At 45.8% G+C, this 25,695-nt stretch overlaps 1 protein-coding gene across 1 annotated transcript in view; it reads right to left on the bottom strand.

Annotated features, from left to right (window-relative positions):
• Positions 1-3,675, bottom strand: part of TRAP1 (TNF receptor associated protein 1) — a 283,860-nt gene extending 280,185 nt beyond the window's left edge. The window contains exon 1 of the mRNA XM_086941396.1: positions 3,511-3,675. Within this exon, the coding sequence (XP_086797522.1) occupies positions 3,511-3,610 (100 nt within the window). The 5' untranslated portion in view covers positions 3,611-3,675. The remainder of the gene's footprint in view (positions 1-3,510) is intronic.
• Positions 3,676-25,695: the final 22,020 nt, after the last annotated feature.

Genomic DNA, 25,695 nt, shown 5'->3' with positions numbered 1-25,695 from the left:
GGGCTGAAGGGTAGCATGGCATTCTGGGCCACGCTCCCGCTGTCCATAGCTGGTAGGATAGCGCTACTAAAAATGGTGGCCCTCCCGAGGCTGCTATATTTCTTCCGAACGCTTCCGATCTGGATCCCCAGCTCCTTTTTCCGCCGACTTCGCTCCCAGCTCACTTCCTTCCTATGGGGGACGGGCAGATGCAGAGTGGCGCTGGCGACACTCACCCGCCCGAAAGATGAGGGCGGCTTGGCATTCCCGGACTACGAGCTCTATTATCTCGCGGCCCAGTTGCAGATCTTCACGCAAGAGGTGGCTCGGGTTTACCGAGGCCCGGAAGATAGACGTTTGCGGGGTACGCCACGACACATACTAGCCTACATCGCGCTGGGACAAAAACTCGCTGCCCGGGATCTATCCCTTGAACAGGATACATTTCGGCGTTGCTGGAACAGGGCACAGAGGCGGGCAGGGATTCAGCACCCCTATGCCCCGGAGATGCCACTGGGCATGTTGACAGCGTTGCCCCATGGAGGCGATTGGTCCCATCTGATGCAGTGGGAGGAGGTAGGAATACAGGTGGTAGGGGACCTTTTCGAAAACGGGGAGCTCCTCCCGTACTCGGCCCTCCAGGAACGCTTTGACCACCCACGCGGGGGCTATCTCCTTCATGCAGCTGTGACGAGAGCAATGCAGAAACACTGGGGACTGGGACTGGCGGAGCCGGAGACGGCCATGGCGTGCCAATACACCATGATGGCGGCAGGAACGGTGAAAGCGGTATCTTGCTTATACAATAGAATGCTCCATGAGCATCTGCCGCCCCTCGATGCACTGAAACTCAAGTGGGAAGCTGACCTGGGTAAGCCCATCCCGGACACGACATGGGCCCAGCTGGTACGAAGGGCGCGTAACAGCACAAGGAACGCTCGACTTCAAGTTATCCACTATTACATATTGCACAGGGCATACATGACCCCTGGGAGAATCCTGAGGTACTTTGGCGCGACTGATGCGAGGTGCCCCCGCTGCGCGGCAGATGGAGCCGAGCTGGTGCATATGCTCTGGTCATGCCCGGCCCTATCTGACTATTGGCGAGCCGTGGGTGAATCCATGAATGAGGTGACGGACCGGACTGTTGACTTTGATGCGGCGGCGTGCATCCTGCATTGGTTTCCACATACCCCCAAAAACAAGCTCTCGAGCAAGTTCATAGATATGGGATTAATGGTAGCCAAGCGTGAGATAACCAGAAACTGGAAAGCGAGAGCGAGCCCGACATATAGGAGGTGGTACAACGAATTCCTGAAGTGGGCGGCCTGCGATAGCACGCATAGGTATCAGATGGCGCGCAGAACAGCTAATGAGAGAGCGCTAGAACAAGCAACGGCCTGGGAAGTAATGGTGCAAGGCCTCAGGGATAGTGGAATAGAGGACGACGGGGAAGACCTAGACGCGACAGGGATCAGCACTGTACAATAATCTGGTGATAAGAGAACCGATGGAGATAAGAGCCTACAGCCGAGGTTGGAGGTACACGACGGGAGGCTCCCGTGCGGATGATGGAGGGGGGGGGAATAGGGGGGGGGGGCAAGGGGGACCTGGGACTGGGGGGTAAGTTGGGGGGGGTGTTTAGGGTCTTGTTAGGCGAGGACGGAAAAGTAGGCACACACACGAATCTGAGTCCATACTCCTGAGGAAGAGAAACCAGGCATGAGAGTGCGAAATTACTGCCGCCGCCCGGCCCCCGGGATGTGGGCCTGCAGGCTGTGTAAACGAGTAGCAGCTGAATCTGACTGTAGCACTATGAATGATGCTGATTATGTGCCACTATTGGCCTGTGTAAAGTGTGTCTACAATAAAAATTACTTTAAAAAAAAAAAAAAAAAATCCATCACCAACTGAGCAGGCATGGAATAACAGGAAAAATATGTCATATTCCGCTGGTCAATGGAGGATTTTAATCAATCCACCACTGCAGGTCCCAACAAGAAACATAGTACGAACGCTTCTTGATAGCTCTCAATGACAACCAGATATGGGTGATATTAATAAAGTCCATCACACCAGATCTCGCCACCATTTCTCTCTGTTACCTGTGACTAATCGGGACCATACATTTTTAACATAATATCTCAAAAGAATAGCTCAGTGGATATAAAATATCAGCTAACTGGATTATGAACATTAGAAATACCATGAAGAGACCAGCAGAGCTCAAAGTTGCCAGCTTACTGAAAACCATAAACAGAGCGCCTCTCTTTCACACTTCTGAATCCATCAGGAACGCTGCTTGCCATAACAATATAACTGCTTCTTGGTGGTCATAGTGCATGAAATGGAAACACTTGCCACAAAAGATCAAAAAGACAACACACTTCCAACCACGCATTCTACACTGTGTACCATGCTAACCACGCCGATAAGCGCTTCAGCTCCCCACATAGAGATAGTAAGAGCTATTTAGATGTCGCAATACAATACAAACGACCAACTGTACACCCAGTTCGATGCCAAAGATTTATTGTATGCTGCTGTGAGCAAAGTCTTAGCTATAGATTTCCATCCATCATTGTGACAACTCCATGCTTGATTCAAAATGGAAAGAGAACCAGTGGGACTTTGCAAAACCGATTTGGTCAACTGAAACAAAACATTGCGCTCTCTCCCAATGTCTTTTGCATCAGAGCTATGTGCAACACTAAATAACTGAACAGTGCGTTTTGCTTGTTCTTCCTAAACTATTTTGATGAAAAAAATGTAACAGATTACATCATTGTCATTTCTGTGGACTTCAACGCTCACCACCTGTTCCATATAGTCTCCATGGTCATCTGTTGACTTTCCACGATAATATCTGCCTTAATGATGATAATCATGAAACCCCTCTATTTGAGACTTACAATCCTTTAGGCGTAGTTCTTTAGAGAAAATCTTTTGCACTCCAACCAGCAGGTGTATATCGCTTAAGGAGAATACGTCCAAACATGCCTAGGAGGGAAAGCAGGGAAGTTGCTGTCCTACTACTCTTTCTTCAATTTTGTGGCCTGAACATTAACACCCTAGACAAGAGAATTGCTCTTTCTTCCTTGGGCGACACAGTCACAGCCTCTCTGGTATGTCCAGTTTCCACTGGAACTAAAGGCCTGTTCTTGAACAACCACTCTACTCTCATACGTGATAAGGTGCCTCCTATCATTCCCTTTGACGTGATCCCCCTCTTAAATATGTGAGTTCACGCTGATCCACATGTTAAAAGGTTTCTAGGTTTGTCCTGGCTAGGCACTGCAGTTCTAAATAAATCTACCCTCTACTACTAACCTGTTATAATCAGCCCTTTTACTCTGCAAAACTATAGACCTCCGTGAACGGTTGCTCTTCAACACCTATAAATTGGAACAGCGCTAGTCCCCTGTCTTGCAGAAACCACTTAAGCCTGCCAGGATACACATTGGTGGCTCGCTCAGCTGTTCTCCCTCTCACACCGGCTGAGGGTCCACTCCAGAGGCTCCTCTTCCTCACCTGGCGTTGCTCCTCTAGCTCCCGACAGAAGCCTGTGACCAGCGGGTCGAAGCCATCGGGCCCCCCGAAGAACCACCAGTGTTCGCAGCATCCCAGCCATCGGTGCCAGATGAAAAGAGAACGTGACCTCTCAAGACCGCTACAGCATGCGAGTGTCGCACAGTTCAAGCAGCGCACAATAATGACGCATGTGCTAAGAATGGAACTCTTAGCGGCCATGTTGGGAGAGGAATCGTTTCATACCAGCTTAACTGAAATGCAGAAAGAAACAATATTTATTTATTTACTTACTAATTCAATGCGATTTTCTATAGCGCGAACATTACCCGAAGGTGTCAGAGCGCTTTACAAAAGAACCAGTTGCGATACATAAGGATTTAGGATTACATGAGTTACATAAAAGACACAAACAGGAAAAAAATGCAAATGTACAAGTTGTAAATTCACACAGGGAAGAGATACAAATAGAAAAAATTGCAAATGTACAAGTTGTAAAGTCACTCAAGGAAGAGATACAAATGGATAAACTCTAAGAATCACATAGGAATGGTAGTGAGTAAAAAGGTCTACTACATATACTAGTGGTTAGAGTTATCTCTATATACAAATAGTAGATTTTCTCAGGATTCCATTTTACCAGCGATTCGGCTTGGACAAGTATATATCACATATTTACATATTTGAACAGAAAACTACCATGATTAGAAACCTTTGCAACTGGTTTCTAAGTGCATGCCCAGGGGTGGCTCTAGGCTCATGGCGGCCCTGGGCAGGGAGCGTAGGTAGGGGGCCCCGGAAGAGGGGGTCAGGGCGGGGCGGAGTGCGGAGGCCAGTGAAGAGGGGGGGGGGGTCAGGGTGTTTGGAAGTGGAACAAAGCCGGAGGCTGCCAAAGTTACAAAGAGAGGGGTTTAGTTCACAGTTGCTTCAGCGCTACATTTTTTACACCGCAGCTACCAAGTTTTCAGATTGCTTGTGTGTCACATTGCTATGGTTTCAGTTGGCATATGAGTGACATTCTCCTGACCAAATGCGTGACACTCGAGTGAAACTTTCTATTGTGTGAATCAATTAATTAGCCAGTATCTGAGTGAATCTGTGAATTTTCTTTCACTGTATCCAGATATGTCATGCAGCAATTAACATGTGTCTAAAACTAGCACGTATAACCGTAAGGTTACATGCTTCAGTCCATTAACCCCATTGTGGAGGAACCCAGACTTCACGGCCGGGATGGATAGGGCTTCATTTGATAAATTGGGGACAGGAATGTGTCTCATCATTTCAGGTATGTTCAAGGGAGGGCAAATCAAATCCCTTGAAAAGACTAGAGAGGATTTTCAACTTTTAGAGGGGTGAGGGATTCAAATATCTCCAGATCAGGCACTGGGTGCTCAATTCAAAGATAAGAGAGGGTGCCAGCAGGAAACTAACTTGATATGAGAAGATGCGCCTGGATAAGGAAGATCACAGGCATGCTGTATTGGCTATTTATAAGTTATTGATCACTTAACAGGTAGTGTCTAGATGGGCATACCAGGTGAAGAGTCAAAAAGAACTTGGGGTGGACCTAGGGGGTGATCAGTAGCAAGATATATGGACGTGCATTGTCCAAGTTGGTGTGGATATGGAGAAATGAGCCCCCTCAGAAAATATTGTTGTAGTGCCCTACTATAAAGATCTCCGGAGTGACAAATGAGTTGCTTGCACAGTGACAGAGATAATTTTGTTAGGTTGCCCATTTGATCAAGTGTACCAGCTCTATACTAGAGTCAGGGAGTTAATAATTCACTTCTAGCAGAACAGAAGGCTACACAGACCATGGTAGTCACGATTCACAGCTGACAGTGATCGTTGGCTGCAGAAGGGATTAGCGACGGTGATAAGCACAAGCTTAAATAAGCAAAAGGAATTCATAAGTCTCTGGAGCCCAGTAGAGGGCTATCTGACTAAGGACCTCCAACATTTGTTTCCGCAATTACCAATGGTAATCCATTGGAGAAGAAGGTAATGGACTACTGAGGTGATGGGGATACGGGGCATGTGAGTGCAAAACCGAGCAAAGTGGATCTTGGGGAATGCGAGATGAGAGACGCTGAAGGGTGTGGGTGGTGGTGGCTGCTCTGTTAAGTGAAAAAACCTAGGGAGAGTGGGGCATTGGTTTGGGAATTAATAAATATGTTTGATTCTGGTAATGACCATCTATGTTGTAATCCAAATCCAATAAAAATTATGGAAACATTAAATTCAACTATTGCACCCTGAGTGTAGATGAACAATATCACTCTGATAGTGGAATCCAATGGAGTGAGCAACACTACACAAGCTATTCACAGTGTTTGGTGTGGTTGTATTGATTTTTGAAGATCTTCCGCACCTTGCTGGTTACACAGCATTGATACACATGCAAATAACTGACTCTGCAAATGTCTGCAACACTAACCAACTTCTTTGGAAACTTAACTCTCTTCGTGTCACAGTAATCACAGATGTTTCTGCAGAATGTATGCCTTAATTTGCCTCTCGCTTTGTGTAGATTATCCTTCTCTATGGCTCCTGGCCGGTCATCCTTCCACTCATCTGACTTCTCCTAAAAGCTCACATTAAAAATGCTTATTGTAGGCACCTACAAGCCTCATGTTTCCAAGATGCTAGTGGATCACACTTCTGGTGAAATAGCAGAAGGAGTAAAAGAAGTATGGCAAACAAATATTGCCCCATAAACCAAGCTCTGCTATGTGTTGTGGTTCTCTTCACATACCATGTCTGTGGTGCAAAATGTACTAGCAATAGCCACATATGGCAAGTTATGTCATGTTGGAGTCATTTACTATAGCTCATGACTCAGACCCTAGGGTGCATCTCGGCGCTTGGAAACCGAAAAGTCAAGTGCAAAAACAGATAACAGCAACCATGTTTTAGGATTTTTTTTTTAAATGAAAAGAAATCATTAAACATCCTGATTTGCAGGGGAAGCTTGTTCCAATAGAAAGGAGTAAGATGAGAAAAGGATCTGCCACCACATCTGGAGGTGAAGATACAATGGGGTTTTAATAAGGCCTGATTTGAGGATCGGAGCAGACGCAATGGCTGGTATTGGCTAAGTCTAACATACAGGTAGGAGGGAAGACCTTCAGTTGGTGCCCTATGGGTCAGACAGCATAGTTTAAAAATAACCAGCTCCCTAACAGGTACCCAATGCAGGGCTTGTAGCATTGGAGCTGAAGCAGAACGGGGAAGTAGGTTACATATTAACCGAGCTGCAGTATTCTGCACCACCTGGAGCTTAGCCAGCAACAAATCGTTTGCTTCTACAGGAGTGCATTCCCATAGTCCAAGTGACTAGGGATCAGTGCCTGGATTAGGGGTTTTATAGAAGAGGAAGGGAGCCATGGAAAGATTTTCCTCAGAAGTCAAAAAAAGTCGCAAAATAAGTGCCTGATCCAGCTTAATGCAAAGATTTTTTAACAAATTGTTTTGGACAAGGGGCAGGACCTAATTCAGCAGGCCGCCAGTCCGGTGACCACACCCCCTGAGCCTTGCCAAACAACACTATCTCAGATTTTTCACTTTTTAATTGGAGAAAGTTGTTAGACATCCACCCAGTAATTTTCCTCATACAATCCATACAATCCCAGAAGCCTGACTTGACCATATCTGCACTCTGCCCCAGAGTGAGGACTATTGGGTGTCATCAGCGTAAGACACAATCTCAAAACCGCATTATCTAACTATGTACGCGAGCGGACGATATAGACACTAAACAATGTCGGACTCAGGGAAGAACCATGTGGGACTCCTCTATCAACCCACATCTTGCGAGAGCTACAGAAGTCAATAAAGATAGTTTGGGTCCGATTACTTAGAAAATCCCTGAGCCAGTATAGTGCACTCCCCAGTATACCCACATTACGCAGTCTGCGGATTAGGATGGAATGGGAGACAGTGTCAAACTCTGCCGACAGATCAAGCAATGCTATCATTACAGGAATACCTGCAGCCAGTGACAGTCTGATGTAGGGCACAAGTCCTACAAAAAGAAGTGGGGGGACGCTGTCACCGGAAGTGACGTCACGACAGGAAGTGACGTCACGAAAGGTGGCTCCGATCTCGTCCCAGAGAGGCCAAAAAGGTGAAGTCCAGCTGTTTGGGAGTGGGGACGGCATCCACCCTGTAAAATAAGTGGGGGGATGCCGTCCACTCGCGTGGTACCCCAACTCGAGCCCTGGTCTGATGGTATCTGAGACTGCCACTATTGCTGTTTCCGTACTGTGAATTGCTCTATAACCCGATTGTGAGGGGTCTAGGATCTTAATTTCTTGTACACATTCAGCACACTGTGAGTTATTTGCAAGGTGGAAAAGGAGGGAAGGCAAACGCGGCATCCCCTAGCTTGTTTTCCAAAAGGAGGATTAGGAAAACGGTAAGGTGTGCATCACATCTCAGCTGCATGTCCCCTGTATGCTTGTACTACTTTCCCTTTTCCTGTGGTTTGCTTTAAAGTGGTTCATTCCAAACCCCTGTAGCACAGAAAAGAGCCAGCACGCTAATTAAGCTTTGTTCTGGCTCCAAGAGGCACATTTTCTGAAATTTTCTAAGGTCCATTAACCCCGAGGTGCACTAGGGCTTTTTTCTAATTTTTTTCACTAAGTGGCAGGAATGCAATTGAGGCCTGGTCTGTTCTCATAAAAAGCGGCAGAATGGGAGCCTGAATGTGTAGGCTTTGCGAAAAGTTAATAGAATCCCAAATGAAACAGAGGGGTTGGGTATTATCAAATTATCCTTTACTCGTGTTTTCAAATATTCGCTTGTATCAGATACTAAAATATATGCAGATTTTTTTGGCATTGCTATGCAGGGAGGATGAATGAGCATTTATATGTAACCCACTAGTGTATTTTTCCGATGAGAGATTAACAATATGTACCGGTTTAGTATGTGATTAACTGGATTTCTAAAAATCTAAAGAGCAGTTGCCTTGAAACCACCTCTGATGATGCAAGAGTACACCACTGATCTCTCCTGCAGGGTCACTGGCTTTCAGGTGACCAGGGGTAAACGTCTCCCTGTCAGCTAAATTTTGAGTCATCATCAGTTCAGGCCGCTTTGAATTGTTCACTGCCCTCAAATGAAATGACCCAGCCCATGCCGAAATTGTTAAACGTGTGCATAAAGGTTGAAAACAGTGTCTCATTTGGTTAGAAAGATTTCTGTTTTACTATTTTCATTGACTTGCCATTGCAGGTTCCAGGGGCACAATTGATTTTTAAGAGGATCAAAGAGATTAGCCAACATCTACATAGCTGCCAAGAGTTCAGGTGGCTTATGTGTGACATTTCCATGGCTTCCGTGTGCATAATGTGTGGACTTTGAGTGACTTTTATATATGGGTAAGCCAAGGTATGCAGTTTATGTTAACAGATAAATATCACAAATTACTACCGTATGGGCAATGAGACATTTTAGAAAAGCCCTTTAACCTGCTGCGCCACCTCCGAATTGTAAGGTCAGTGACCTAATTAATTATCCTTTCCAATATGATTTTGCACTGTAAACAATTGTACTAGCATCATAATATGATACAAGTCTGTCACTGACTAAGGGATTGTGATTGCACCCTGAAGTCTTCACTGAGACGGCAGGTAGTGAATGGGGCACGTCACGCCTCTCACAAGAAGCATTGGCAAAGCCAAAAGGCTCAGCCTATGCGAATTCTGTTTACTTTGTCAATGTTTTTTTACATATTGCAGAGCAGTTGAGCAGCTGTGCAGTATACCTTAAAGTAAAAAAAAAAGCGCCATTACACAGACAATAGGCAAAACCTATTGGTTGTGCCAATGCTTATTTTTACTCACTGTGGCATGGAGGTGTTTGATTATTTGCTTCCTTCCCCTCGAGCTACTCTCAACAAATAACAATCACATCCCAAAGGCAAAAAATGAATAGAGTGAAATGTGTCAGTCATCAATGAACATCTTTGAGAGATGTATACATTTGTTGACAAAGTCACATTTAAAGTGGCACTGCCTATAAAATTATTTACATAACCTTAAGATTTTGTTAGAGGATACTGACTTGTTTTAATGACAAGTATTGGCAAAGCCAGTAGGTCTCGGTAATGCCCGAGCTATTGGCCTTGTCAATGTGACTGTCTTTTAGCCATGTTGTCTAGCAGCACATCTGCTGTTCAGCATGGCTGAAAGTCACTGAAAGCTCAGATTCACAGAATGTTGAGACAGCCCCGAGTCACTTCGCCCCCCATGTTGAGTTTATTGTCCTGTCCCTCCTAACACCAAAAGCGCAATGACGTGGCCTGCGCTAACCGCATCATAGCACTTTTTTGTGTGATTTTCAGCCATGCGTAACAGCAGATGTGCAGATCTCCCCTAGGCCAATCACAACGCTGCAGTGCAGCGTTGTGATAGGTCAGGACGACGTCCAGCCAGGGGCTGGTGGGGTGGGCATGTTCTCCATGCAGGCTGCAATGCAGCCTGCATGGAGAAGGGCAGAGTGCGCATGACTGGTTTGGACGGCCCGAGAGGGCCGACCAAACAGTCTTAGCGCACCCACTTCCCCAGCCCTGCTCAAAGAGTAGAGCAGCCCCACCCAGAAGCAACACGCAAAGCAAACATAAAATGGTAATAACTAAAAGTTATTACCATTTTATGTTTTGGCTTTCTTGCACTGCGAGAAAGCAGTGAGGCGACGCTCCTCCGCCCTAGTGGAGGAGCCACCCCCGCTGAGGCTAAGAAGATGAACGTCCTTTCAGGAGAGGATGTGGCGAAAGGGTCAGAGTTGCTGACCATGGATGTGGTAAACCAAGCATGAGTTTCGGCATCAGCTTAACATCCTTGATTTTGGGCAAATCACTTAATCTTGCCGTGTACTACAAAAATGAATGTGTCCTTGTGTAAAGTAACTTGTGCTAATGTAAAGCACTCCAATACCTTTGGGTGGTGTTGGAGCTATATAAAACTGAACAAAATAAAATGTGAAAAGCAGAGACGGGGGAGGAGGGGATCTATGCAAAGTTCAGCGGGGTAAGCAGCTTCGGGCGGGAGATGGATGGGCAACTCACAGCAAATGCGGGCTGCCATGGGAAGATTAAGTGATTTGCCCATAATTCACAAAATGTGGCACTGAGGCTGAGGCTAGGGAAACAATGTGGCGTTATCTTGGGAGAGGATGAGGCGTAAGGGCGAGATCTGCTGACCTTGGAGCTGGGCTTGTGTTTCAGCATCGGCTTAACATCCTTGATTCTGAGCAAATCACTTCATCTCCCCGTGTCTACAAAAATGAATTTGTCCTTGTGTAAAGGAACTAGTGCTAATGTAAAGTGCTCCAATACCTTCAAGTGGTGCAATCGCCAAACACACTTAATCACAAAGAACAAAGTAGTGCCATAAAAGGAAAAAGAAAAGTTCAAAGGAGTACTTGACCGAAGCTCCACTGATAAGAAAACACACAAAGAGAAAGACAAACACAACAGGAAATAGCATGCTGCAACCATCAGCAAGCAAGAATAACGGAGTGACAAGAATACGAACAAATGGAAAATAAGGGTGGGCTGTAAGCCCCCTTTAAGATTTTCTTTTTAAATACAAAAGACTTCGCAAACTCAGCGCAAGCGATGTGCAGGCGAAACCTAATGAAGACATTTACAGCACCCATAGGGGCCAGCTGCAGAAAATGAGGCACAATGCTCAGCTGCTGGCGCTACTGTCACAGTGAACACTGAGGTATTTTTTTTTTATAATCAATGTTATTGGTTTTTGAGAATGATGATGATAAAACATAAAAGAAAACAGTACAGCATGAACAGTAGTGACAGCACATGGGATGTTTGACTAGGAAAACCACTTATGACATTATGCGCAGTTGCTTCTCCCTCTTGTGCGGGGCATACAGGGTGATATGTAGAAAACAGGATGTCCGATTAGTCCTGCAACCCCAACCATTTACCCCAGATCCTTTTGTGTTTGGTTGGCAGCCCCTTGCCTCGTATAGCAGAAGTTCTTGTGTGATGCACCAGTCCAACCCTCTGCGCCATTTCGTGATCATGGGTGGCGCAGGATTTTTCCACGCCATTGCTATGTCTCGCTTGGCCACCACAAGGGCAGTTCCCAGGAACACTTTATTGGCTCTTGAGCCATCCAGACCGTCGTGACACCCAGTAATATGTTTAGGGGATTATGGAGAACCTCCCTCCCCAGCACTTCTGTGAGTTCTGTCTCTAGGGCAGACCAATAAGAGGATATTTGTGGACAGGACCATACCATGTGAAAGAAATCGGCGAGCTCAGCGCTGCATCTGGTACATGTTGTGTGCGGAGTTAGACCCGCTTTGTATAGGCGGGCAGGGGTAAGGTAAGAGGCATGTAAATGCACACTGAGGTCTTAAGTGAGGAGACGGAGTGAAGAGAACCTGTGGCCTCTCTCACTGAGGATATTCACTGCACCCTTAAGGCTTAATTAACTCATATGGTAACTGCCCAGCTTGCACCACATAGTTTGGACCAGCATCCTCAGAAACGCACCCTCCAAGAACCCATCTCCCTCCATGGCCTCTTCTCACAAATGGTCACTGAGGGCAACTGCTAGCTGCCTGTTCCTTGTCATCTCACGCTTTTCGCCTAACTCTGCACTGCCCATCCCCTGACCCACAAACTCCCAACCAGTCATTTTCATACTAAGACGCTGAGTGTAAATAAATATGCTGCATACACTGAGTGTTAATGACTGACGCAGTGCTCAGTGGCTTACAAAAAGTAACAGTAAGTAATGACTTCTGCAGGCACACTCGCTCTGAAGGTGGTAGGTAGGTTCCCACATGGGGTGCTAGGGCTTGCCCTTTTGTGCTGTATGTAGCGCTCCAAAGCAATTTTGGAAAAGGTGATGGACAGAGTTTCTGAATGATGCAGAATACTCCTACCCAGTCAAGAGATCAGGGCTTGATCCATCACCGTTTTTTAGCTCACTGCACCATCCCAGCTCAGAACCTGGCTACATGCAAATTAGTCTGTTCCTGTCCCAGTGCATGATGGGAACAGGGCAGACCAAACTACCAAGCCAATTCTTCACCAGAAAGGAGACAAGCTACCGGGGACCGGTTTCTGGCATTTCAGCTGTCATCGGCCCGGCTTGCTTGAATCCTGATGGTGCAATGAGCTAGGGACTCACGTCTGAGTATACCCTCCCACACTTAGTGTGGATAAAATCAATTTTGGAAAAGGTGATGGACAGAGTTTCTGAATGATGCAGAATACTCCTACCCAGTCAAGAGATCAGGGCTTGATCCATCACCGTTTTTTAGCTCACTGCACCATCCCAGCTCAGAACCTGGCTACATGCAAATTAGTCTGTTCCTGTCCCAGTGCATGATGGGAACAGGGCAGACCAAACTACCAAGCCAATTCTTCACCAGAAAGGAGACAAGCTACCGGGGACCGGTTTCTGGCATTTCAGCCGTCATCGGCCCGGCTTGCTTGAATCCTGATGGTGCAATGAGCTAGGGACTCACGTCTGAGTATACCCTCCCACACTTAGTGTGGATAAAATCAATTTTGGAAAAGGTGATGGACAGAGTTTCTGAATGATGCAGAATACTCCTACCCAGTCAAGAGATCAGGGCTTGATCCATCACCGTTTTTTAGCTCACTGCACCATCCCAGCTCAGAACCTGGCTACATGCAAACTAGTCTGTTCCTGTCCCAGTGCATGATGGGAACAGGGTAGACCAAACTACCAAGCCAATTCTTCACCAGAAAGGAGACAAGCTACCGGGGACCGGTTTCTGGCATTTCAGCCGCCATCGGCCCGGCTTGCTTGAATCCTGATGGTGCAATGAGCTAGGGACTCACGTCTGAGTATACCCTCCCACACTTAGTGTGGATAAAATCAATTTTGGAAAAGGTGATGGACAGAGTTTCTGAATGATGCAGAATACTCCTACCCAGTCAAGAGATCAGGGCTTGATCCATCACCGTTTTTTAGCTCACTGCACCATCCCAGCTCAGAACCTGGCTACATGCAAATTAGTCTGTTCCTGTCCCAGTGCATGATGGGAACAGGGCAGACCAAACTACCAAGCCAATTCTTCACCAGAAAGGAGACAAGCTACAAGCTACCGGGGACCGGTTTCTGGCATTTCAGCCGTCATCGGCCCGGCTTGCTTGAATCCTGATGGTGCAATGAGCTAGGGACTCACGTCTGAGTATACCCTCCCACACTTAGTGTGGATAAAATCAATTTTGGAAAAGGTGATGGACAGAGTTTCTGAATGATGCAGAATACTCCTACCCAGTCAAGAGATCAGGGCTTGATCCATCACCGTTTTTTAGCTCACTGCACCATCCCAGCTCAGAACCTGGCTACATGCAAATTAGTCTGTTCCTGTCCCAGTGCATGATGGGAACAGGGCAGACCAAACTACCAAGCCAATTCTTCACCAGAAAGGAGACAAGCTACCGGGGACCGGTTTCTGGCATTTCAGCCATCATCGGCCCGGCTTGCTTGAATCCTGATGGTGCAATGAGCTAGGGACTCACGTCTGAGTATACCCTCCCACACTTAGTGTGGATAAAATCAATTTTGGAAAAGGTGATGGACAGAGTGTCTGAATGATGCAGAATACTCCTACCCAGTCAAGAGATCAGGGCTTGATCCATCACCGTTTTTTAGCTCACTGCACCATCCCAGCTCAGAACCTGGCTACATGCAAATTAGTCTGTTCCTGTCCCAGTGCATGATGGGAACAGGGCAGACCAAACTACCAAGCCAATTCTTCACCAGAAAGGAGACAAGCTACCGGGGACCGGTTTCTGGCATTTCAGCCGTCATCGGCCCGGCTTGCTTGAATCCTGATGGTGCAATGAGCTAGGGACTCACGTCTGAGTATACCCTCCCACACTTAGTGTGGATAAAATCAATTTTGGAAAAGGTGATGGACAGAGTTTCTGAATGATGCAGAATACTCCTACCCAGTCAAGAGATCAGGGCTTGATCCATCACCGTTTTTTAGCTCACTGCACCATCCCAGCTCAGAACCTGGCTACATGCAAATTAGTCTGTTCCTGTCCCAGTGCATGATGGGAACAGGGCAGACCAAACTACCAAGCCAATTCTTCACCAGAAAGGAGACAAGCTACCGGGGACCGGTTTCTGGCATTTCAGCCGCCATCGGCCCGGCTTGCTTGAATCCTGATGGTGCAATGAGCTAGGGACTCACGTCTGAGTGTACCCTCCCACACTTAGTGTGGATAAAATCAATTTTGGAAAAGGTGATGGACAGAGTTTCTGAATGATGCAGAATACTCCTACCCAGTCAAGAGATCAGGGCTTGATCCATCACCGTTTTTTAGCTCACTGCACCATCCCAGCTCAGAACCTGGCTACATGCAAATTAGTCTGTTCCTGTCCCAGTGCATGATGGGAACAGGGCAGACCAAACTACCAAGCCAATTCTTCACCAGAAAGGAGACAAGCTACAAGCTACCGGGGACCGGTTTCTGGCATTTCAGCCGTCATCGGCCCGGCTTGCTTGAATCCTGATGGTGCAATGAGCTAGGGACTCACGTCTGAGTATACCCTCCCACACTTAGTGTGGATAAAATCAATTTTGGAAAAGGTGATGGACAGAGTTTCTGAATGATGCAGAATACTCCTACCCAGTCAAGAGATCAGGGCTTGATCCATCACCGTTTTTTAGCTCACTGCACCATCCCAGCTCAGAACCTGGCTACATGCAAATTAGTCTGTTCCTGTCCCAGTGCATGATGGGAACAGGGCAGACCAAACTACCAAGCCAATTCTTCACCAGAAAGGAGACAAGCTACCGGGGACCGGTTTCTGGCATTTCAGCCGTCATCGGCCCGGCTTGCATGAATCCTGATGGTGCAATGAGCTAGGGACTCACGTCTGAGTATAACCTCCCACACTTAGTGTGGATAAAATAAATTTTGGAAAAGGTGATGGACAGAGTGTCTGAATGATGCAGAATACTCCTACCCAGTCAAGAGATCAGGGCTTGATCCATCACCGTTTTTTAGCTCACTGCACCATCCCAGCTCAGAACCTGGCTACATGCAAATTAGTCTGTTCCTGTCCCAGTGCATGATGGGAACAGGGCAGACCAAACTACCAAGCCAATTCTTCACCAGAAAGGAGACAAGCTACCGGGGACCGGTTTCTGGCATTTCAGCCGTCATCGGCCCGGCTTGCTTGAATCCTGATGGTGCAATGAGCTAGGGACTCACGTCTGAGTATACCCTCCCACACTTAGTGTGGATAAAATCAATTTTGGAAAAGGTGATGGACAGAGTTTCTGAATGATGCAGAATACTCCTACCCAGTCAAGAGATCAGGGCTTGATCCATCACCGTTTTTTAGCTCACTGCACCATCCCAGCTCAGAACCTGGCTACATGCAAATTAGTCTGTTCCTGTCCCAGTGCATGATGGGAACAGGGCAGACCAAACTACCAAGCCAATTCTTCACCAGAAAGGAGACAAGCTACCGGGGACCGGTTTCTGGCATTTCAGCCGTCATCGGCCCGGCTTGCTTGAATCCTGATGGTGCAATGAGCTAGGGACTCACGTCTGAGTATACCCTCCCACACTTAGTGTGGATAAAATCAATTTTGGAAAAGGTGATGGACAGAGTTTCTGAATGATGCAGAATACTCCTACCCAGTCAAGAGATCAGGGCTTGATCCATCACCGTTTTTTAGCTCACTGCACCATCCCAGCTCAGAACCTGGCTACATGCAAATTAGTCTGTTCCTGTCCCAGTGCATGATGGGAACAGGGCAGACCAAACTACCAAGCCAATTCTTCACCAGAAAGGAGACAAGCTACCGGGGACCGGTTTCTGGCATTTCAGCCGTCATCGGCCCGGCTTGCTTGAATCCTGATGGTGCAATGAGCTAGGGACTCACGTCTGAGTATACCCTCCCACACTTAGTGTGGATAAAATCAATTTTGGAAAAGGTGATGGACAGAGTTTCTGAATGATGCAGAATACTCCTACCCAGTCAAGAGATCAGGGCTTGATCCATCACCGTTTTTTAGCTCACTGCACCATCCCAGCTCAGAACCTGGCTACATGCAAATTAGTCTGTTCCTGTCCCAGTGCATGATGGGAACAGGGCAGACCAAACTACCAAGCCAATTCTTCACCACAAAGGAGACAAGCTACCGGGGACCGGTTTCTGGCATTTCAGCCGTCATCGGCCCGGCTTGCTTGAATCCTGATGGTGCAATGAGCTAGGGACTCACGTCTGAGTATACCCTCCCACACTTAGTGTGGATAAAATCAATTTTGGAAAAGGTGATGGACAGAGTTTCTGAATGATGCAGAATACTCCTACCCAGTCAAGAGATCAGGGCTTGATCCATCACCGTTTTTTAGCTCACTGCACCATCCCAGCTCAGAACCTGGCTACATGCAAATTAGTCTGTTCCTGTCCCAGTGCATGATGGGAACAGGGCAGACCAAACTACCAAGCCAATTCTTCACCAGAAAGGAGACAAGCTACCGGGGACCGGTTTCTGGCATTTCAGCTGTCATCGGCCCGGCTTGCTTGAATCCTGATGGTGCAATGAGCTAGGGACTCACGTCTGAGTATACCCTCCCACACTTAGTGTGGATAAAATCAATTTTGGAAAAGGTGATGGACAGAGTTTCTGAATGATGCAGAATACTCCTACCCAGTCAAGAGATCAGGGCTTGATCCATCACCGTTTTTTAGCTCACTGCACCATCCCAGCTCGATGATGGATCAAGCCCTGATCTCTTGACTGGGTAGGAGTATTCTGCATCATTCAGAAACTCTGTCCATCATCTTTTCCAAAATTGTAGCGCTCCAAAGCAACAGCTCTATCTGCTCGAAGAGCTCACTTCAGCTGGAGGACACATGGGTGGACATTCACACACCTCTAAAGATGCTCTTGGTTTCTATAGTTGATCAGTGCAGAGCTCTTAAGGATTCTCAAATAGTCATGACCGCCTAGGCAGATATGACTATTTCTGATGATCCCGGGTCAAGCAGTGCTAGCCTTTCAAGCAGGCCAGTTAAGAGAAGGCCCAATACTTTGCAACAAGACCTAATAACAGCACACAGGCTTAATGTTAATGTTAGGGAGATTTATAGAGCGCATTGTTACCAAACGGTGTCCTGGCGCTAACCAATGATCAAAAGTTTCATGATGAGGGGCTTGAAGCCACATGCTGAAAATAGGTTGGGCCAGGCTTTGAGGAATGCAATAACCATGACAACCTCCAACCTCCCCTAGACCTTGACTCCCTCACTGTCTGGGGAACTCTGCATATCCTGTAGACGTCACACTAGTGACACCACCACAATGAGCGCCTTGAGTAATGCGAAGCCAAGTGGAGCTATTAATTAAGTGTGGCAAGGCATTGGCAGTCATTATTCTAACACACAATGCAATTGACAGGGCTGAATTGGTGAATTGGTTCTGAGTTGGGCTCAAGTAGTCCTAGGCAGTGGAGGGAACACCAGAGGCTTTGGAAAATAGGGGATAAATCTGCCTCGCCTGGGTTGGAAAATTACAGGTTCTCCATGAAGTCAAGTGAAACTTCCCTTTACGCCAATTGGATGTGGTGGGGTTGAAAGAGGCGAACCATGTTCTACAGGCCATGCATGCTCAATACCCTCATTGTCGCAAGCCCAACATTCTCTCTCCCCTTCATGTAGGCACTTTTCTGTAGATCTGTCTGATAGTCACAAAGGTGAATAGGCTTCAGTAGCAGAACCACTGAACAAGCTCACCTATTCTCACTTGTGGGTGTTTGCATGTGAAAAATACAGACAAGTGGTCACCTTAGGACTGCACACTACAGTTCAAGCCTTTTCAGACTTGTAGTTTTAGTTTAAAGAACATTTAACAAAGTGGTTCTGCTGAAAAATGTCAGTACACAAAAGTTTACAAAAAACAGGACTTGCTCAAGAAATCTCAAATAAAATGGGACCCCTTTGCAGCTGATAATTGAATAATGGGGCTTGTAATTTTCTAGGAGCCCCATTATAACAGAGCTCTCAATTTTCTCAGTTCCATTTGTAAGTAGCTCATCTAGTCCAGGTATAAATGTTTTCTGCATTCTAGCACTTGTAGTCCCGAACTCATAATTAGATTAAGCAAAATAATGCAAAGATAAAGCTGGACTGGAAAAACTGAGCACTATCTATTCTGGTGTTTGTAGTCCTGTTTATCTTATTATACAATTCAGAACTGCACGTGGCAGAATGCAAAGCGAAAAGCATATGCAAAGCCAATAGGTCCTGCTTCTGTGGACCTAATGGTTTTATGCAATGCTGTTTGGGGTTGAAGGAAGTGGGGTTGCATGGGGGAAAGCACACTAGGAAGGCAGCAACGCAGAGTGTGTGCTGTTTTCCACTGGGGAAACACATGATGGAGAAAGCAACAGGGATTGCAGGGGGTGGGGAGGACTGCAGGGTGGGAAGCACATGAGGGAGTGAGCAACAGGGATCGCAGAGGGTATGGAGGATTGCAGGTTGGGAAGCACATGAGGGAGTGAGCAACATGGAGCTTGGAAGAATCACAGGTGGGAATGAGCAACCCTGAGAGCCCGAGTGTATGTGTTTTCAGGAGTAAAGAAGCACACGAGGGACAGAGTAACACCGAGCCCGGTGGTGGTTTGCAGGGGGCAGCACATAAGGAGGGAGCAACATGGAACTTGGATTGTTTCCCAGGTGAGGAAGCACATGAGGAAGAGGTACAAAGAAGTTTATTATGCAGGATTAATAAAAACTGTTGCATACACATTCATTTCGCGAATTCATTTACATGACACGAAGCAAGTTATTAAAAAAGAGTTAAAACTGTCATAAAATGCACGCTGCATAAGGTAAGTGAAGTACCGGGTTTTTATGGACCCAGCGGTTCCAGGGAGAACACCCAAAGACTTCGAGTCCAGCCTGTTTCAGACTACAGAAACACAGAGTCTTCTTGGTGAAGTCAAAGATCGTATTTATTGGCTGCAGCCAGTAACAGGTATCCTAGAAGTACAACAGCATGTATGTTCTCAGGAGACTGCTCAAAATTACACAGCCAGGCTTCTCCTTATATACAAAATAATAAGCTTCAGGCAAACATTCCTTATTTTTTACGGTAAACCATTCACATATTTTCGCTACAAAGGAAAAGCAGAGTCATGATGACAAGCCCACATTTCAGTTTGTCCAGTCCATAATCAATTACCCGGCAAGGCCCAGAACTTTCATCAGATATTGGCAGACCCCTAATAAAAACGGGCACCTCCTCCTTGTAAAACAGGTCATAAAGAAGAAACAGGGACAGGTGTGTGTGAGATTAGGTATGGTTTGTGTGTGGTGATCGGTTTACGACATGTTGTGCCTTGATTCTGATCTCGCTCGGCCACTGGGAAAGAACCTGGCCGGACAGGTTTGGCTTCGGGCAGTGGGGTCAGCTTGCCCAGGTCACAGCGGAGTCAGCAAAGGTGTACGTGTCCTTCAGGTTGGTTTCGGCTCTTAGTCATTGCCTTATGTGAGGGCAATCACAAAATGGCTGCCGATCACAAAACGGAACCCGAGGGTTCCGGACGAAAAAGCCGATTTCAGGGTGATTCCGTCACTCGAACATGACGGAAATGCTTGTGCATAGTATTCGAACCATTACCGGTCTGCTGATACCAAAATCGTCATGCTACGACGATGTTTATGACACAAGTCCAGAATTTTCAGTACCACAAACCCTCCTTTTGCCCTTACATAGGCAATAACCTATACTCACGCCAATCTGAGTCCAGGTCTATATTCATAAAGTCATTGAGATGTTGCTGTAGCATCATCCTATTACTTAGCTCGTTTCTTGTTACAGGTTTCCTTACACATGATGTAGCACAGAGGCCACATATTGCAGGAGCACATTGTATACATAGACAGAACAGGAAAAGAATTGCTAAGATCATCCCAATGACTATCAGAATCTTCCATCCCCAGACAGATATCAGTTCCCAGAACCACCCCATCAAAGACCAGTCTCCTTTATCCACGTGAATGGATTCGGAGATTTTATGCAGTTTGGAAATGGCCTGGTATACTGTTGGAGCGTTGTCGGGGATGAAAATGCAGCAACTCGATTGGATCACTTTACATACCCCACCTCGGTCTGCAAGTATGACATCTAATGCGTCCCTGTTCTGACGAGTCATAAGGCGATCCGACTGGAGCTCAGCAGTCAAATTACTCAGGGCACCGGCTGTTTCGATGACAATGGATTCAACCACTCTTGTCAACTGCCTTATGTTCCTGCTGTTCACCATAGGCCCCCAAAACGGCAGAAAACCTTTTACAAAATCACCAAATTCTTGTCCGGCAGTGTCATCATTACTGATGACACCTCTAACTACCCTTGTCTTATGGTAATCCGCCGTGGCCGTGTAGGTGGGGGGCAACAAGAATGAAACAAAGCATGTGCCCGAGAAGTCAGGGGGCAACCATGTATAGGCTCTATCATGGCACATGAAATAGGTACCCTTAGCTACTAGGAACGAAGGGGAATTTCGAGATGCAAAGACATATGTTTCAGTGCAGACGCTCTTCCCCAACTGAGCTCATGGATTTTTGCCATTACCTTGCAGACATATATTACCCTGATGGGGTACAATCCAAATCGAGGAGGATCTCTTTGCTTGCTGGTTCTCACTCAAAGCAACTCCCTATTTTGTTATGTTCCATCTAACGTAAGCTTGCAACTCATCCCTAGGAATCGTTCTGTACGAGTCAATTGTTCTGCACATATTTGCAATTCCTACTACCAATGCTTTGTTGCTTGAGTTACTTTTTGTGGAACGTGGGGGATATGGTTCGATGGCAAATAGGAACATTGTCTGAAATGCCCACAAAGAACCATTATAGCTAAATGGTAGGACCAAGTATGGGATACCCTTATCTGTCGTATGCGGCATAAGACCACACACCCAACAGTTAGCTGTGTTTACTACTAATTGGTGTTGGTGTAACAGTTGAACGAAAGAGTTATTTAGAAACTCTAATCTTCTAGAGGACTCGTGTTCAGGCAGAGGGTGAAAAGAGTGCGAGGAAACAGTAGGAGGAGGTATGGGCTGTGTAGTGGGTGTAAATGTCACTTGAAAAGTAAATAAAACATATCCTGTTAAAAACGGCATCACACCAAGCAACATGAAAATACAAAATATCAAAGATCTTTTCTTCGTCATTAATATACACATGTTGTCTTTAAAGTTCATTCATTTGGCAGGTCTCTCCATCTTAGAAAACTCCATCCTTTCTAATTTGCTGCCCGCGGTGGTAGGGTGTTTCTGCTAAAGAGTGCTTCTGTCAGTCCAGGGTAACTCTCTTAAACCAACCAGAACTGTCGACCTAACATCTTCAGCTGCACTCCACAGACTTAGGCAACCGCGACACTAGCAGCAGAACCGGATGGCGGTTCGAAAAACAAAAATAAGCAAGTTTCTCAGACGAGAGAGCTGCACAATCAAAAAGTAAAAAAAGACATTTTTATTTGTCCATAGTCATAGTTCTTGGCCTCAAATTGTAACGGTTTCTTCCAGGTGCTGTTTGGTCTTGGAATAAGAGTTCAGGCTTTGTAGTGTTCAATCGAGTTGACTGAGGCACGGCCCCTTGCAAAATGTCGTTGCTTTCCTGTTCGGAAATTGTTCCTTTTACTCGTGCATCACTAAAAGGTTGGAAGCGAGGCACAGTCTCAGTTTCCGAGTCAGCAATTCCCTCCTGGACCCTTCGGTCGTACGGAAGAGGTAGTGGGACCCTCTTAAAATGAATGCCGTGTATCCAATGTTTCTTTCCTTCCACTCGAACAGCTGATCTTGTCGAGAGAAGGACTAGATGAGGGCCGTTCCACCGGGGCTGGTCATTCTTTGTTCGCTGAAAATTTTTCACCAGCACCCAGGTTCCAGGATCGATCGGATGTCCTGGAGCTTCAGAGGCCTGGGGTAGAGTGTCGTGGACCTGTTGGTGTAAAACACGCAATTTAGCCGTCAATTCATACAGGTAATCAAGCAACACGGGGTGCTCAGGTTCGCTAAACTTTGTTGGTCTTGGCACGCCCCAAATATTCGCCGGGCGGCCAAACACAACCTCATACGGACTCAAACCCATTCGGGAATGTACAGTCATTCTCGTGGACAGGCGAGCTAGGGGCAAGGCATATGGCCATTGTAAACCAGAGCTAGCTTGAATTTTGGCCAATTTCAATTTAAGGGTGCCATTATAGCATTCTACTAAACCAGCTGATTGGGGGTGATTTGCAGCGTGGAACTTTTGTTGAATGCCTAGCCCTTCACACACTTTCTTCATCACTCGACCCACAAATTCACTCCCATTAACACTCCAGACCATTCTCGGCATTCCAAATCTGGGGAAGAATTCCTTGACAAGGGATTTAGCTGTGGATAATGCAGTATTATCCTTTAAGGGATATGCTTCCACCCATCTTGAAAAGGCACAAACAACAACAAGTACGTATTTCAAATTGTTGCACCTCTCCATGTGGATGAAATCTAGCTGCAAAACCTCGAACGGATACGTTGGAGGCGCAAAATGACCAGCTGGAGTTGGGGTTCCCCTACCAGGATTGTATTTCAGACACACCATACAGTTCTTGACCACATTCTCTGCACACTTGGGTATTCCAGCATTTTGCCATACCGGGGCCAACAACTTACAGATCCCTTTCACACTGATATGGGCCATTCCACGAGCCATTGTCACCACTGCAAGCACATACACATCGGGTAGCAACCATCGCTAATGCTCTGACAATTCAACCCAACATCCATTTGTATCCAATTTACCCGTACTTTCTCTCCACACACTCAATTCTTTCTCAGTAGCTTCAGCTTGAATGGACTTCACACTCTCAATCGTATCTTCACACATACCAACGTCACCAACCCATCGTGCAGGGCCCGCAACATACATTCGACTCATTACATTCCTTGCAGTTTCTTTCGCGACTTCATCCGCAAACGCATTTCCGCGGCCAACATCGTCAGTAACCTTTTTGTGAGCACTGCATTTCACAATCGCAACTTGTAACGGCAAGGTCAGTGACTCGAGAACTCATTCACCAACTGACCATGCTGGATCTTAGCACCATGCGAAGTCAGGAACCCACGTTCTTTCCACAATCGTCCAAAACTGTGAGCCACGCCAAATGCATACTGGCTGTCCGTGTACACATTCACTCATTTTCCTTTCGCCAACACACACGCTCTTGTGAGTGCAATCAACTCTGCTGCTTGCGCTGAATCGTGTGGGATACGTGCAGCTTCAACAATCGTATGCAAAGTCGTCACAACATATGCTGCAGTCGTATTACCATTCGGCAACTTGAAACACGAACCATCAACCCACAAAGTACCATCACATTCTGGAAGAGTACATAAATTCACCAAGCACTCAATAATCAAGTCCACTTTAAAATTCGCAAAATAAGTAAGCTTCTTCAGATCCCTTCTTTTATTCGGTCATCAAATTGAATGGAAATTCTTGAACAGCAATACAGCCAACACGTGTTTCGTCTAGTCTTTGTTTGACATATAGACTTCTTCAGGGCTGCAAATAATTACAATAACCTAAGTTTAGGTTTGTAATAACAACACTTATGGCAGAACCACAAAATTATAACATTAACATAGGCTAAAAGTTACTTCTCAAAGTTACCGAACAGTGTAACACAGAGAAAGCGTAAAAACTAAAAGAAGTCCCAAATACCAAGCGTGAGAATTTGAATCACCAAAGCGTAACAGAATAATTCGCCTGATAGGCAGTCCAAAGTATGAAACCCAATGTAAGATAAATAGATAAGTTAGCAACGTAGTAAAATCATACCACTAATATGAATAACTTAAATATTCCTCAAGCCTCAGTATAAACGTGTCCTCATCTGTCTGAAAAATCAAAGTACCCTAATCACAAGCCATTCACAAGGGTTCAATGATAAGTAAAGGCGCAAACAACTAACATAGTAACTCACCCACAACCGAGGGTATACAAATCTCTTGTAGCACGTCTTAATATTATCACCATCACATGTATGAGGAACGGGTAGTAGCTTCAAATCTCATAAAGTAAGGCAGCAACTGCAAGTCAAACGTAACAAAAAGTAACTTCACCATTCACTGGTAATGTAACAAAACATATTTGAAAAAACAATTTATGTCATCCCCTTACCTATCTGTATGCCGCTTTTATAAATCCAATAGTCTTAGTCCCACGATGTAAGTAGTCATCTACTGAAATTGTACCTGCCAAAATTATAAATCGTAAGTTCTCTACATCTAACTAATATTGCCAATTGTAATGATTGAGTGTATAAGCCCATAAGCTTGTAAGTCTAAGTAGCCATTCACCTTGTATTTAGAAGTCTCCTAGCGTATCGAACATTCCGTATTACCGCGTGCTACGCGGGCGCCATCTTGTAGTGGCTTTAAATAGTAGCCAAGAGCATGCGCCATCTTGGAATGGTACATACTTCTCGAATCATGCTACTGCGTTAACGTAAACTAATCGTACCTTCGCTAGCACAATGGCATTGGGGTATGCACTTGTATCTTCACTAATATCTAGAATGAAGTAATACTGTAAATTGAAATTGCGAGTAGCTACTTATACCGAAAACCATCATCAGTCATTTCCGCAAAAAAATAAATAAACGGGCGCCATCTTGTAATGGCTAAATATAATAGTATAAACCTTAAACCTCGTATCCCAACACTCAAACTAACATGGTAAATAAACACTCTCTGCATTGCAGATGAAAGTAGCAATGCCAGCTAATGGTACTAAACAGTTCGTCCTCCATGTGTGCATAAATGTTACTAAGGTATATACGTATCCATATGTGCACTGAGTAATATGCACTATGTAAAAACTATTCATATCTTCTGTATTTAGTATATGCGCCACAAATAACGCTACTGTCAGACCTAATGGTGTAAATCATATTACCCTTATAGGAATGGCTCATTACTGGGTAAATGTTGCGCACTTAAGACCAAGGTCAGGATAGATTAGTATGAGGAGATAGTAATTAGGGAGTAAGAAAGATTAAGCACATCATTAAGTAAACACAAGTAAATCATTGTAGTTCACTCACAGATCAATGAATCACATTTCAAAGGTAAC

This window comes from Lissotriton vulgaris, chromosome 10, assembly GCF_964263255.1.
Source record: "Lissotriton vulgaris chromosome 10, aLisVul1.2, whole genome shotgun sequence".
Classification (NCBI taxonomy): Eukaryota; Metazoa; Chordata; class Amphibia; order Caudata; family Salamandridae; genus Lissotriton; species Lissotriton vulgaris.
Note: the sequence above shows the minus strand (reverse complement) of the source record. Positions and strands in the feature narration are given on the sequence as shown.